This window comes from Cololabis saira, chromosome 18 (assembly GCF_033807715.1).
Source record: "Cololabis saira isolate AMF1-May2022 chromosome 18, fColSai1.1, whole genome shotgun sequence".
Taxonomy (NCBI): Eukaryota; Metazoa; Chordata; class Actinopteri; order Beloniformes; family Belonidae; genus Cololabis; species Cololabis saira.
In genome coordinates this window covers 35,215,446-35,231,376 of record NC_084604.1, presented here as the reverse complement: position 1 = coordinate 35,231,376, position 15,931 = coordinate 35,215,446, and the positions used below count along the sequence as shown (strand labels likewise).

At 40.4% G+C, this 15,931-nt stretch overlaps 1 protein-coding gene across 1 annotated transcript; it reads left to right on the top strand.

The window, feature by feature from the left end:
• Positions 1 to 214: 214 nt before the first annotated feature.
• On the top strand, positions 215 to 12,847 carry elp3 (elongator acetyltransferase complex subunit 3). Its single transcript, XM_061747003.1, has 6 exons — positions 215 to 356; positions 1,880 to 1,979; positions 7,870 to 8,008; positions 10,536 to 10,606; positions 10,726 to 10,789; positions 12,737 to 12,847. Exons 1-6 carry the CDS (start codon positions 335 to 337, stop codon positions 12,845 to 12,847), a joined length of 507 nt encoding a protein of 168 aa, XP_061602987.1. The 5' UTR covers positions 215 to 334.
• Positions 12,848 to 15,931: the final 3,084 nt, after the last annotated feature.

Here is a 15,931-nt window from a genome sequence, read left to right as displayed (position 1 = left end):
ATCTTCCAACCACAGTAAATGTTTAAATCAAAAATCACCACAATTTGTGTTTTAGTAACAGACCACAACCAGTCACACTGTTTAACTTGTGAAAACATGAAAATATTAGAGGGATAGGAGCAAAAAAATAAAGACAATTTTGTTCCATAATGGATTTCCATACAAAAAAAGGCGCAGGGGCGTTTACGACGTTTTACGACAGTTGCGGCTGCCGTACTTCAACCACGTGGAGTTGTTTACAATTTCCCCCAGCTTATCTGGTTGTCATCCTAATGTAGACACTTCTGGACGCGTTCACTCTCTGATACCGGATTTTTTAAATCTAAATAAAGACATGGGGAAGCCAAAGAAAAAGAGTAAGTGTGTGACGGGCTGCATAAAGTGTTTTAAACGACTTTAACGTGGCTTTGTATCTGTAGCATGTTGCTAATGCTAACCGGCTTTGGTGACATAACGACAAACACGACTCTTTGTGGGGGATTTAGATACGTTTTTCTTTGCTATTGCGGGTTTTAAGTGGTTCTTAACCTTTTACCTCTGTGGTGTTTTATATTTTGGTGACTGTTGTAGCACCTGGGGCAGGTGGACGCAGCTCACCTGAATCCAGTACTGGAGATGCAATAAAAACGGTCAAAATCATCCCCCCTGTAAAACTGCCGTCCCTCCTTTCCATCCCTTATGTCATTTCATCAATGAATGTGGTTTTACTGCTATTTCAACATTTAGAGTCATCACCAGAAAAATAATTTATTTGACAATTTTCACCTGTTTCAAGTAAATTTTTACTTGAAATAAGTAGAAAAATCTGCCAGTGGGACCAGATTTATCTTCTTATTACAAGCAAAAAAATCTTGTTCAGCTGGCAGATTGTTCTACTTATATCAAGTGAAAATCTACTTGAAACAGGTGAAAATTGTTGTTTTTGAGTCTTGTCTTAAATGTAATGAGATTTAAAAAAAAAAGAGACTAAAAATTAGACATTTTAACTAGAAATAAGACAAATATTCTTGTTAAGATTTTGAGTTTTTGCAGTGTATAATAACTAGTGAAATCGATCATGTTGTTCTGATTTGCATTTGTAGTTATTGTATATGTATTAAGTAATAGAATAATCAATACAAAGAGACACAGAGGAATTCCATAAATGTATTTAAAAAACAAACATTTACATTTTCCCTTGAAGCCAAGGTGTGGCGGCTGCCAGACCTTGGCATACCCAATTGACGCCCCTGAATTTGATGTATCCCAGATTTTATACGCCTTTCTCTGCATTTTGACAGTTTTGGACCTCCATAGGGGGAGCGCAGATCCGCGCAGCGGCTGCATCTCTGCAGTCGCTCATTCAGTGTGTGTTCTTCTTCTTATTATTACAAGCAAAAAAAATCTTGTTCCACTGGCAGATTTTTCTACTTCTTTTAAGTGAAAATCTACTTGAAACAGGTGGAAATTGTTGTTTTTCCCAGTGATGAGTCTTGTTTTAAGTGTAATGAGATTTCTTTACTAAAATGAGACATTTTAACTAGAAATAAGACAAATATTCTTGTTAAGATTTTGAGTTTTTGCAGTGATCCATTTTACTTATCCTGTGAAGGACAGAGTGATATTGATAAGTTCAGAAAAGTGTTTTTTATTGTTGTGTTTTGATGTATTTGATGTAAGCCCAGTGGATATTTAAAGCTTACAGAAGGCTGCATTTAACTGCTGCTATGTCATTCCTGCAGTATTTCTGCAGCTGTTTTGGTCACTGCTATTATTTGTAATATATTATATTATTTGTAATCAGCACAAATGATCTGTCCCCATATGATAAAATCCACCATCCCCCCTGATTGTTTTTTACAACTCGAGTACTGCCTGGATCTAATGACCTCGTCCACAGGTGACCTGAGTCGCGCGGAGCTCATGATGATGACCATCGCTGACGTCATCAAGCAGCTGGTTGAAGCGCACGAAGATGGGAAAGATATCAATCTCAACAAGTAAGGAATTTTTAACAACAAACACACAACCCGAGTGAATAACAACAAACCCAGTGATGTCACTGATCAGCTGATAGAACTAATAATAACTGATCAGTGCATCAGATGTTTCTCCTTCAAAGGCACAAAACTAACCACACCAGAGTATAAAGGATCAAATATCATTATTATGATGAAAACAAACATCTACGTTGGGATAAAACAGCATTACAGACTCATAACAATTTGATTTGATTTATTTTGTACATGTATAAAACAACAATTCAAGAGAGGATAAGAAAACAAAAGAAAGAATTTCATACTTTAACACTTGATATCTTAATTTATATGTGCAAAAAGGAGTAGGAAGAAGTGTAAACTAAAATCCTACCCCCATTCACTAATCACTAATCACGTATTTATAAATATTCACACACTGTACTTACACTGCTAAATAACAGTATTATTATTATTATTATTATTATTATTATTATTATTATTATTATTATTATTATATACTGTAATTATACTCACACACATACTTATACATAAATACACATAGTTGAATATTTTCTATATATTTGTACACACATGCCCATATAAATATTTATATAAATTAGTCGGGGATCCACATGCCCAAAAGCTCTTGAAAATGGGTTGAACCTGTGATGTCATGCTATACTTTTTTTGTGTGTTTTTTCTATTAATTTGGTCATTAAGGTCCACAGAATGAGAGGCCTGCTCTTCCGGAAACATTGCGAAAAAAAGTTATGGCCATTTTTGTATACTGAAGCATGTATTTTTTGACTGGGTGACGCGAACTAGGTTTATTTTCTTTAAGTGCTCAATAAGTTGGTTAGGCTGTCAATAAATGATTCCCAGATACACAGAACACATATGTGAACAACACCAAGTCAAAAAATACACTCACAAAGCCTTTTCTAATGATTTTTAGTCATTTTTTGTACAAAAAATACAACCGTTTTTTGCATTTTTCCCAATACTTTCATCTTCACTTCAATAGTAATCAACTTTGCCATGGGTTATGACATCAGCTAATGTCTCATTATTTTCATCAATCTTAAAAGTCGTTCCACAAAAAACATTATTAAAATCAAGCCTAAATCAAAGGAACTGTGTTGACTTTATTACCCTTATGCTCAAAATTCTAAGAGCAAAAGAAAAAATAAAAATAAAACAAAAAACTAAAGGCAATAGACATTTTAAGCTGTTACTGGAATATAGCATTACATGGCACAACACATGTCATATTCCAGTACAAGGATCCTAATGAAGATCCCACGCCAAAGCCTTGTTTACCATTGCTGAAAACCCGCCAAGCATCCCTGGGCCCTTCTCAGCCATTTCAAACCAAGGATAGCCACCTGAGTCTCAAAGATCGTCAAAAGAGTCGTTCTCTGGTTGGAGTTGAAACAGAGCCTAAGCTACCCACCTCTTAACCACCTGAGCATGTTGTGGCATTTGGTGCATATCTGCCCTACTGTTCTCTTGGAGGATCTGAAACCAAGCTGCACCGCTCCAACATGGAGTTCATTCCAGGCATTTCTCATCCCAGCTGCTACCCCTGCAACTGTGATTGGCTATGGGCCTTTCTTTCCCAAGTCTCCAACAGACCCAGATGTGGTTGAACAGTCAGTCCAATACTGCATGGATGTGTCCAGAAAACAAGGCCAAGAGTTCACCACCATTACATGTGACCAAGCAATCTATGAAGTGGTTCTGGGTCTGCAAAAGAAGAACCCTCAGATGTATGCAAAAGTTATCTTGCGCATGGGTGGATTTCATATTGCTCAAAATTTCCTTAAAGCAATTGGGTATTTCATGCAGGCAACTGGAATCGAAGACATCATGGTAGAAGCTGATGTTTGTCTCCGTGGAACAGCAAACAAGATCATCAGTGGGAAAGACTACTATGCAATGCTGCGTGCCCACAATATGGTACATGCAGCCATGTTTGCCCTACACTGGGAAGCATTTTCCAAATTGTTGATCATTGAAGAGAAGGACCCGGAGTGCATATCTGCACTTACCATCAATGTCCAGCTACTCCTAGACGCCCTGTCAGAAAAGGATGAGGAGAAGGCATCTGCTGCATGTGCTGATGCAACTGACCAGCTGAAAGAGCTGTCGTGTTTGATGGCAGAGTTTGATGACACATGTACTTCACCTACCTCAAAGCTCTGGATAATGTGCATGGACATGGTGATGAATCTGAAGCGATTCATCCATGCTGAGCGTGCAGGCCTGTGGGAGGAACACCTGGTTGAAGTAGAAAGGATGCTACCATACCTTGTAGCTGCTGGCCACTACAAGTCTGTATCTTGCTTGCCTCACTATTTGGAAGCCATGAGAAGCCTATGTACACTGGCTCCGGAGGTCCATAGAGAATTCAAGAATGGGAACTTTACTGTGCATCAAACTGAAGGTCGTTTCAATGGTGTCTGGACAGACATGGCACTTGAGAAAACATACAACCGTGATGCCAAAACAAAACTCTTCACGGGCATCAGTCAGCAGCCAGCAGCCATGGAGAAATACTTGCGAGCTCTTCCATGTCTGACAGCGGTATCAGAGCAGACAAAAGCTATGGTACACCTGGACACCAAACACCATGAAGACTCCAAAAGCCAAGGACAAAAGGACACAGAAAGTGTTCTGAAAATAACAGATGTAGTCAAAAACCAGATGATCAATCCCTTCATGTGTGAAGAACAGGAGCTGCTTAACATTTCAACAGGCCACAAATCTGCATCTGCAGACTTGGTGTACGCCCATGAAAAAGGATTGGAGGCACTGGCTGCAGCAAGAAAAACATACAGTGAGAAAATAGCCCCAATGAAACTTGCCACATTTGCAGCAAAGACAAAAAAGACAATGTCCATGGCTCTCAAAGCCAAGAAGGTCTACCAGGAAGAGAGTGCTGTTGTACGAAACCTGTACTTTGTGCAGGACTTGGATGAAGACAAGAAGGTAGAAGTCTTTGGTCATGAGTGGACAAGTTGCCCAGCTTCCCTGTTTGAGCCAGATCCATCCCTTGACCAAGGTTATGCCATGCGTAACTACTTGGCTGCGATCAAGACATCCCTTGGCAGCTCATAGTGTGAAGTGGACAGATTTCCCACATTCGACAAGCCTGTTGTAATGGTAGTTGATGCCATGGCATTCATCCAGTGTCACCAACATCTTGGTAGCAGCACCTTCCATGAACTGCAAGCAAAGTATCTGAAGCATCTCCTTAGTGGTATCACCGACAACTGTGACTGCATCCACTTTGTTGGTGATCGATATGATGTCTCTCCAGCTGAAAGTCTGAAAGGAGAGGAACGAGAGAAAAGAATGAAGACTTGCCCCAGCAAGATGAAGGAGTACAAGCCACATGATACACTTGCTTTACCGGAATGGAAAGGATTTGTTCAAAATCCACTGAATAAAGCGAACCTGCTGAACTATATGGGAGAAACATGGGCTGCTCAGCACAAATTACTTCCTCCTGGATGTACACTTATTCTCGGTGGACTTTTCTGTGATCCTGGTCGCACTGTTCTGTTAGCAGCAGATTGTCAGGTTGAGCTTCCAGAACTGTCCTGTGAGAAGCACGAGGAGGCAGATACCAGGATGTTTGCCCATATTGCATACTCAGCACAACATCTGCACCACTGACACAGATGTAATCATGATGTGCATATATTACATCACACACATGGATGACCTACAGGAGCTATGGGTAAAGAAGATGGATACCTACCTACCTGCTCATGCAATTGTGGATGCCCTGGCAGTGAAGTACAGTGTTGAAGCTTCAGATCTTTCATCCATACTCCTCAGCACCTATATACTAACCGGATGTGACACAGTGAGTTACTTTTACAGAAGAGGGAAAAGGCGTGCCTACAAAGCCACTGTTGATCAACTGAAGGATCTTCTGCCTCTGGGCCAATACGGTGACTCTGGGGAAAGTCTGAATGTTACCGAAGATGTTGTGACAGCATCCAGACGATACATGGCTTCACTGTATGACAGGAGTGACTTCAGTGGTAACTTGGATGCACTGCGGGCCCATCTTTTTGGCAACGTCAAAGGAGACATGCGTTGCCTTCCACCTACTGAAGATGCCTTCCAATTACACCTTCTCAGAGCTCTGCATCAGTTGGTTATATGTAAGAGGGCACACATGTCTCAGCCAAATTACCCTGTGGCAACAAACTTTGGCAGAGAGCTTGTCAGTGGTAAGCTAGTGGCAAAAATGATGCTGAAGGATGCAAAACCTGCACATCGCAAGCGCAGCAAATACTGCCACTGTAAGAAAAGCAAGTGTGCCCGAGGATGCTCCTGTGCAAGAGCCGGTGTCAAGTGTGTTATTGCGTGTCTCTGCACTGGGGACCCGAACAAATGTTCACGAGTTGAAATCACGCTCGAAGACAGTGAGAGTGAGTGAGTTAATCCGTTGTTTTTATTTTCCTGATCATTTTAATTTTTGTGATATTAGACGTATCTTTATTTTATTCAGCCAATGTTTTTCCTTTTTTACTAATACATAACAAATCTACTGTGCACAACTGTTTATTTTCCTATAAAAATGTATATATGTTTTGAATTTGTTTTCAAAAAAAGTCTCTGGGAATTTTGAGCATAAGGGTAATAAAGTCACCACAGTCTCTTTAATATAGGCTTGATTTTAATAATATTTTTTGTGGAATGACTATTAAGATTGTTGACAATAATGAGACATTGGCTGATGTCATAACCCATGGCAAAGTTGATTACTGTTGAAGTAACGATGAAAGAATTGGGAAAAATGCAAAAAACGGTTGTATTTTTTGTACAAAAACTAAACTAAAAAACTTTAGAAAAGGCTTTGTGAGTGTATTTCTTGACTTGGTGTTGTTCACATATGTGTTCTGTGTATCTGGGAATCATTTATTGACAGCCTAACCAACTTATTGAGCACTTAAAGAAAATAAACCTAGTTTGCGTCACATAGTCAAAAAATACAGGCTTCAGTATACAAAAATGGCCATAACTTTTTTTCGCAATGTTTCCGGCAGAGCAGGCCTCTCATTCTGTGGACCTTAATGGCCAAATTAATAGAAAAAACACAAAAAAAAAGTATAGCATGACATCACAGGTCCTCTCAAATTTTCAGTGACTGGATCCCTGACTAAATATACTTATTTACACTATATTGTCTCTATTAACTGCATCTGCTCTATATCTATGTATATATCTACTTACACACATATTCACACACACACACACACACACACACACACACACACACACACACACACACACACACACACACACACACACACACACACACACACACACACACACACACACACACACACACACACACATATACAGTGTTGCCAGATTGGGCAAGTTTCAGCCTCATTGGGCTGAGAAATATATATTTGGGCTGCTTTTCTTGGTTTTTAATAAATATTTGGGAGAAATTATTAACAAAAAAAACTTTCCATTATGGCAGAGAAAAGTAGAAATGTGAAAATGGTATTAAAAAGTCTTAAATTTACCTCGATCAAACCTGTAGACTGTGTGTAGACCTGTGCAGTTTTAGCAGCTGTGATATTCGTACATCACGTGTTTTGCCCCACTGCATTTCCGGTATCCTCAGGGTTTACTTGTCAGTTGTGCACGTTTGTGCCAGTGATCTCAGTGACGATTGAGGGAAGAAGAAGAGGATTTAAGTTCTTTTCACGTATAACTTAACGACAGAGATCCCTGGAGCATCTTTTAACTCGAGCTCTTGGTGATTTCTGTCTGAACGAGCAGGAATTCATCCATAATCTTTTATACATTTGTCATTGGTTTCCCCGAAAATGTGATTACAGACGGGCTGCTACTAACCTGAAACTTCCTGCTCCTCCAGGGTGAAGACGAAGACTTCGGCTAAATACGGTCTGGAAGCGCAGCCTCGGCTGGTGGACATCATCGCAGCCGTCCCGCCGCAGTACCGCCGGGCCCTGGTGCCCAAACTCAAGGCCAAGCCCATCCGCACCGCCAGCGGGGTGAGAGGCGCTCACACCTTTCATCCTTTCTTCTTTTTTTGGGGGGGGGGGGTAGTTTTATTTTATTTATTTTTTTAAATACTCTTTTTTTCCCAAAGGTCCATAGATTCACAGAAATATCACAATTTCCCATCTCACCCTCTGTCCCACAATTGTTGCATAACCTAATAATCCGTGTATCATTCGTTCTTTCTGACCAATTAAATATTAAAATCAAATTCAGTCCTGTGGCGCGTTTTTCTATTTCGTATTTTTGATCTGTGCCTAAAATTGAAATATGAAAAACCAGACGTTTTTCCGTTTTTTTGTGTTATAATAAAAAACTAATAACAACATAACCAGTCACTTTTTCATGTTTTGGTTTTTGATTGCCAATTGAAAATGGAAAGAACGAATGATACACGGATTCCTAATGCAACTTCCGTAAGCGATATAAATGCCATTAAGGACCCAAAAGAAAGAAGAAAAAAATTAATAAATAAATGAAACAGAATACCAAATTAAACCTTGCTGTCACTCAAATCTGTTTACACAAGAGTAGAATATGAGAGAATACATAAACAAACAGGGGGCATTACAGTAACTGAATGACGGTCATACAGACACATTACACCTTTATCCATCTTTCCCACTTTCTCAGACATTAGTCCTGCTTCAATCTCTTTTCTTTTTAATTACTTTTTTTTTATGAACAATTAAACTTTCCAAGGGAATCTTTAAAATATATTACTATTTAGATAAAGTCTGCTCTCAATGGTGAGATGAATTCGACCCAGTGTTTCTAAATTTGTCCAATTCTGATCTTAAGCGAGAAAGTCAACTTTTCCGTCATGTAAATGTTCTGCATCACGTCTATCCAATCCTCCCTTTAAGGTGACTCTGTTTTCAGCCACTTCCTGGTGACGGCTTTTTTACTCGCCACCAGAGGTGTCTTCAGTATTCCCATTCATTACTCAGGTAGAAGTATAGATACTAGAGTTTAAAAATACTCTGTAGAAGTTGAAGTATCAACTCAAGGTTTTTACTCAAGTAAAAGTATAAAAGTACTGGTTTCAAAACTACTTAAAGTATAAAAGTAAAAGTAATGTAAGGGGGAAAAAGCCATTAAGGACAAAAGCCATTGAAAATGAATGCATCTTAGTATAATGCAAACATATTAAAGAACCATATATGTGTACTATTGAGCAGTAACATGTGTTTCAGAGAGCAGCAGATATGATGACTAGTTGTCTATAAGTATTGTAATGGTGCAAAAAGTCAAACTTCAGAGGCATGTTATCATTTATCCTAACCTTTATTGGAATGTACATCCAAGTTTAGTTGCAGGAATCTGAGGGAACGGATGTAAGAACAAAACTGGACAAGAACATCTGAAACAACCACAACCAAATTCACTCTATCCGGATGGAGCAATTTAACTGGATAGTTTCTTTTTAAAGGCCGAAATGAAATAGAGTAACGAGGCTGTTTTTAAAATGTAAGAGTAAAAAGTACAGATAATTGCGTGAAAATGTAAGGAGTAAAAGTAAAAAGTCGTCTGAAAAATTATTACTCCAGTGAAGTATAGATAACCAATTTCTACTTAAGTAAGGTAACGAAGTATTTGTGCTTCGTTACTTGACACCTCTGCTTGCCACTAACATCGTTCTAAGGCCCCGTTTACACGTAGCCGGGTATTTACAAAAACGGAGGCGTTTTCATGCGTTTTGGCCGTCCGTTTACACGGAAACGGAGCTCAAAGCCCCCAAAAACGATCATTTCTGAAAACTCCGGCCAAAGTGGAGATTTTCAAAAACTCCGTTTTCCCGTTTGCGTCTAAACGGAGGAAAACAGAGATTTAGGCTTCAGAACGTCACATTATGCACCAGAAACTCACCAGCGTCATGTGTGCGACCTGTGTTTACAATTAGTTTGGCCACCGTCAATATTTTCTTGTATTTTACCTGTTTAATATTCTAAAGTCACACTTAAAAGTAACTCCCCCCCCCCCCGTCCAGCCTCCTGCTCATTCAAGCCTGTGAGCGCGTCAGCCAGTCGCATGAAGCCTGAATTATGGTTCCGCGTTAAATCGACGGCGTAGAGTACGCGGCGACGCGCAAGGTACGTGCGCGTCGCCGCGTACCCTACGCCGTAGGCTCTGCGTTAATGTAACGCGGAACCACAAATCAGCCTTAACTGGAAGTTACACACGTGTCATTTGTTGATGTTTTTTCCAGGATTCTGATTGGCTGGCATGACGTTAAGAGCGTTTTCATGCGGGTCCGTGTAAACGAGGATTTTTTTGAAAACGTAGAGGGGAAAATATCCGTTTTTGTAAATACCCGGCTACGTGTAAACGTGGCCTAAGTATATATTTGTCCCCCGAATTTGTTATTTCTTGGTTCCCTTTTCCCAAGTACAAGTAAATGGAAATTCCACTCCTTTCATCCATCCATTCATCATCCCGCCGTTAGACGACATTGTGTTTCTTTACAGCTTAAGAGACAGAACATCATAAAACCTTTAACCACCTCTGTGTTTGTGACAGATCGCCGTTGTGGCCGTGATGTGCAAACCGCACCGCTGTCCTCACATCACCTTCACGGGAAACATCTGTGTGTGAGTGCCGCGCCGCTTCTGTGTGTTTGTTGGTACACAATCAGCCTGGAGAACGTGTTTCTTTTGGAGAAAATGCACTGAAATGTGACGTGAGTTGACATGTGTCTTTCCCCCGGCAGCTACTGTCCCGGCGGACCGGACTCGGACTTTGAGTATTCCACGCAGTCCTACACCGGCTACGAGGTGAAGCTTTTATTCAGGGGACGACAGGTCCTTAAAAAGGCCTTTAAATGTCTTAATTTGTCTTAAATCTCAATCCAAGGGTCTTAATTTTCATCTTAATTTCAGAGGGAATTTATCCCGTCATCATTAAAAAGTTTTCTTTGAAAAGGAAAAGTTTATTTCATCGTTTTGAGGAGAAATAAACCTGTTTACCGGTTGTTAGAGATGCGCTTGCCTCAGTCAGGGTTGCCAGGTTGGGCGGGTTTCCTCCTAATTGGGCTGAAAAATACAGGACTGGGTGGGTTGATAAAATCTAGGCTGCTTTTCCTGGTTTATCATTAATATTTAGGAGAAATTATTAACAAAAAAGTTTCCATTATAGCAGAGAAAAGTAGAAACTTACACAATAAACTCACTGATATTTTATCTGCTTTAATCTTCTCAATTTAATTGTAGTCTTTGTTTGGAGCCTGAACTTTTTTTTGGCTTCATTTGCTTATGACTTGAAATTTATTCCGCATTTAATAATTTACGGTTTTAACATAGAGAATGTTTGATTTGGGCTGGAACCTGTCAGCCAGATCTGGCAACCTCGACCTCAGCGCTGGATTTCTTAGTCGCCGTAGTCGAGAGGACGAGGCAAGCAAATATGGATAAATTTAGAAACAAATGGCTCGGAAATTCCAGTTTCTCTGGACATTGGGTTCAAAGTGCATGACTGTCTTGTAGGAATGGGCGATATTTTACCGTTCACGATAAACCGTCAAAAAATTCCCCACGGTAAGAATTTTTATCTCGCGGTAAAAACGATAAATTCCCGTTGATGACGTTTTTGTGTAAAACGGATTTATGGTTCTGTGTTAAATCCATGCACAACGTACGTGAAGGAAGGAAGGAAGGAAGGAAGGAAGGAAGGAAGGAAGGAAGGAAGGAAGGGAGGGAGGGAGGGAGGGAGGGAGGGAGGGCGGACGGAAGGAAATAAATAAAGAAAGATATGAGCCTGAAAGAAAGAAAGAAAGATGGAAGTCATTCCAGTTTTCAGTACAGGTGTAACTCATTTAATTGTTTTTTATCAATTCAATTTAATTGGTGTAGTTTAGTAGTATTTAGTATCTTTTAGAGCAGTGATTTGGGGGCTCCAAAGACTGAATGTGGTGATAGATTTATAGTTGAAAAGGTGGAGTTGAATTGGTATTTTTTTATATCATTATTTTTATTGTTATCGGGATAAATGCCAGAAATTATCGTGATACATTTTTTTAGTCCATACCGCCCATCCCTACTGTCTTGTTGGTCTTAAATTTAGTTTGAAAATGGTATTAAAAAGTCTTAAATTTAACTTTGTCAAATCCGTAGACACCCTGTTATTCCATCCACGTTCCTCCGTTGATATTAATCTCCTCGCTTTCACTTCCTCAGAGGAAATTCTTCTGCTTTTCTTTTAAATGGGACTGAAATTATTGTCATATTTTTTTTTTTTATTTCTTAATTGAGATCAATAGCCAAAGTAAAAATGGTACATACATCTTCATACGGTAACTATTTCGAAGGAAAAAAAACAATAGAAAGATCACTACATTCAGTGACCGTAGTGTACCAAGTATCACTAAAAGAAAATCACAAGTCAAAGATTTTTTCCCCTTTTTTTTTTAACCCCTCCAACATAGAAACATAAAGATAAAATAAAAATAAATGATAAGAATTAATTACGCAAAAAAGAATAGAAAATAAATAAATAAAAATAAAAAAAATAAAAATAAAATAAAATAAAAAAAAGAAAACAGCTCACTAAACTATTACTCTAAACACCATAATGCAAATACACACCCACACATAAATACAATTGCAAAAAGGAAAGAAAAAGTATATGAAAACACCTGAATGAGTGCCAAGCACTAACAGGCACCTCTAAGTGGGTTCGTATTTTTAACATTTACATCATTCTTTTGTTGTTGTTCTGTCTGACAGCCGACGTCCATGCGAGCGATCCGGGCCCGCTACGACCCGTACCTGCAGACCCGGCACCGAGTGGAGCAGGTCAGTGACTCGTTGTTGCTCGTCCGTCTGGTTTCAGCCTGAACTTGAGTGAATTCCTCGCTGGAGCAGTCTCCACAAACCGGCGTTGATGATATATCCTGATGCCGTAATCACCTGACGCCTTTCATCGCCCGGCGAGCCTCGGCCCTAATTACGCCATTATTTAGATTCATGCTCGCGTTAATCTAATGCAGCGGAGCAAAGTCGTTTGTCAAAGCAGTTTACGGAGCAATATGCGCTCTGTTAATCTCAATTTGCCCACAATTATCCTCTTTTCATGTGGTTTTGTGTTTTTGCAAATCAGTTTTATGTAAATTGGATCCATGAAGTATTATTCCAATATATTTACCATCAATTACCTTCATGTGTTGATGCAGAGCTGCAACGTTAACCCTTGTGCTGTGTTTGGGTCAAAATGACCCAATTCTTCTATCCTTCTTTCCTCCCTTCCTTTTTTTCTCCCCTCGTAATTCTTTCCTTGTTTTTTCCTTTCCTTTCCTTCCTTCCTTCCTTCCTTCCTTCCTTCCTTCCTTCCTTCCTTCCTTCCTTCCTTCCTTCCTTCCTTCCTTCTTTTCTCCCTTCCTTCCTTCTTTTTTCCCTTCCTTCCTTCCTTCCTTCCTTCCTTCCTTCCTTCCTTCCTTCTTTTTCCCTTCTTTTCTTCCTTCCTTCTTTCCTCCCTTCTTTCCTTCCTTCCTTCTTTTTCCATTCCTTCCTTCCTTCTTTCCTCTCTTCCTTCCTTGCTTCCTTCCTTCATTCTTTTTCCCTTCTTTTCTTCCTTCCTTCCTTCCTTCCTTCTTTCCTTCCTTCCTTCCTTCCTTCCTTATTTCCTTCCTTCCTTCTTTTTTCCCTTCTTTTCTCCCTTCCTTCCTTCCTTCCTTGCTTCCTTCCTTCCTTCATTCTTTTCCCTTCTTTTCTTCCTTCCTTCTTTCCTTCCTTCTTTCCTTCCTTCCTTCCTTCCTTCTTTCCTCCCTTCCTTTTTTTTCTCCCCTCGTAATTCTTTCCTTGTTTTTTCCTTTCCTTCCTTCCTTCTTTTTTCCCTACCTTCCTTCCTTCCTTCCTTCCTTCCTTCTTTTCTCCCTTCCTTCCTTCTTTTCTTCCTTCCTTCTTTCCTTCCTTCTTTCCTTCCTTCCTTCCTTCTTTGTTCCCTTCTTTTCTTCCTTCCTTCCTTCCTTCCTTCTTTCCTTCCTTCCTTCTTTTTCCATTCCTTCCTTCCTTCATTCTTTTTCCCTTCTTTCTTCCTTCCTTCCTTCCTTCCTTCTTTCCTTCCTTCCTTCCTTCCTTCCTTATTTCCTTCCTTCCTTCTTTTTTCCCTTCTTTTCTCCCTTCCTTCCTTCCCTTCCTTCCTTCCTTCCTTGCTTCCTTCCTTCCTTCCTTCTTTCCTCCCTTCTTTCCTTCCTTCCTTCTTTTTCCATTCCTTCCTTCCTTCCTTCTTTCCTCCCTTCTTTCCTTCCTTCTTTCCTCTCTTCCTTCCTTCCTTCTTTCCTCTCTTCCTTCCTTCCTTCTTTTCTTCCTTCCTTCCTTCCTTCTTTCCTCCCTTCCTTCTTTCCTTCCTTCTTTCCTCCCTTCCTTCTTTCCTTCCTTCCTTCCTTCCTTTCTCCCTTCCTTCTTTTCACCCTTCCTTCCTTCCTTCCTTCCTTCCTTTTCTCACATCCTCCCTTCCTTCTTTTCACCCTTCCCTCTTTCTTTCCTTCCTTCCTCCCTTCCTTCTTTCCTCTCTTCCTTCCTTCTTTCCTTCCTTCCTTCCTTCCTTCCTTTCTCCCTTCCTTCTTTTCACCCTTCATTCCTTCCTTCCTTCCTTCCTTTTCTCACATCCTCCCTTCCTTCTTTTCACCCTTCCCTCTTTCTTTCTTTCTTTCCTTCCTTCCTTCCTTCCTTCCTTCCTTCCTTCCTTCCTTCCTTCCTTCCTTCCTTCCTTTCTCCCTTCCTTCTTTTCACCCTTCATTCCTTCCTTCCTTCCTTCCTTTTCTCACATCCTCCCTTCCTTCTTTTCACCCTTCCCTCTTTCTTTCTTTCCTTCCTTCCTTCCTTCCTTCCTTCCTTCCTTCCTTCCTTCCTTCCTTCCTTCTTTCCTCCCTTCTTTCCTTCCTTCTTTCCTCTCTTCCTTCCTTCCTTCTTTCCTCTCTTCCTTCCTTCCTTCCTTCCTTCTTTTCTTCCTTCCTTCCTTCCTTCTTTCCCCCCTTCCTTCTTTCCTTCCTTCTTTCCTCCCTTCCTTCTTTCCTTCCTTCCTTCCTTCCTTTCTCCCTTCCTTCTTTTCACCCTTCCTTCCTTCCTTCCTTCCTTCCTTCCTTTTCTCACATCCTCCCTTCCTTCTTTTCACCCTTCCCTCTTTCTTTCCTTCCTTCCTCCCTTCCTTCTTTCCTCTCTTCCTTCCTTCTTTCCTTCCTTCCTTCCTTCCTTCCTTCCTTCCTTTCTCCCTTCCTTCTTTTCACCCTTCATTCCTTCCTTCCTTCCTTCCTTTTCTCACATCCTCCCTTCCTTCTTTTCACCCTTCCCTCTTTCTTTCTTTCCTTCCTTCCTTCCTCCCTTCTTTCCTTCCTTCCTTCTTTTTCCATTCCTTCCTTCCTTCCTTCTTTCCTCCCTTCTTTCCTTCCTTCTTTCCTCTCTTCCTTCCTTCCTTCTTTCCTCTCTTCCTTCCTTCCTTCCTTCTTTTCTTCCTTCCTTCCTTCCTTCTTTCCTCCCTTCCTTCTTTCCTTCCTTCTTTCCTCCCTTCCTTCTTTCCTTCCTTCCTTCCTTCCTTTCTCCCTTCCTTCTTTTCACCCTTCCTTCCTTCCTTCCTTCCTTCCTTTTCTCACATCCTCCCTTCCTTCTTTTCACCCTTCCCTCTTTCTTTCCTTCCTTCCTCCCTTCCTTCTTTCCTCTCTTCCTTCCTTCTTTCCTTCCTTCCTTCCTTCCTTCCTTTCTCCCTTCCTTCTTTTCACCCTTCATTCCTTCCTTCCTTCCTTCCTTTTCTCACATCCTCCCTTCCTTCTTTTCACCCTTCCCTCTTTCTTTCCTCCCTTCCTTCCTTCCTTCCTTATTTCCTTCCTTCCTTCTTTTTTCCCTTCTTTTCTCCCTTCCTTCCTTCCTTCCTTCCTTTCCTTCCTTGCTTCCTTCCTTCCTTCCTTCTTTCCTCCCTTCTTTCCTTCC

Coding starts and splice junctions, on each gene's coding strand:
- elp3 (XM_061747003.1), top strand. CDS start 335: ATGGGGAAGCCAAAGAAAAAGA. Junction 1,980..7,869: donor AAAGATATCAATCTCAACAA/GTAAGGAATTTT, acceptor CTGCTCCTCCAG/GGTGAAGACGAAGACTTCGG. Junction 10,607..10,725: donor TTCACGGGAAACATCTGTGT/GTGAGTGCCGCG, acceptor TTCCCCCGGCAG/CTACTGTCCCGGCGGACCGG.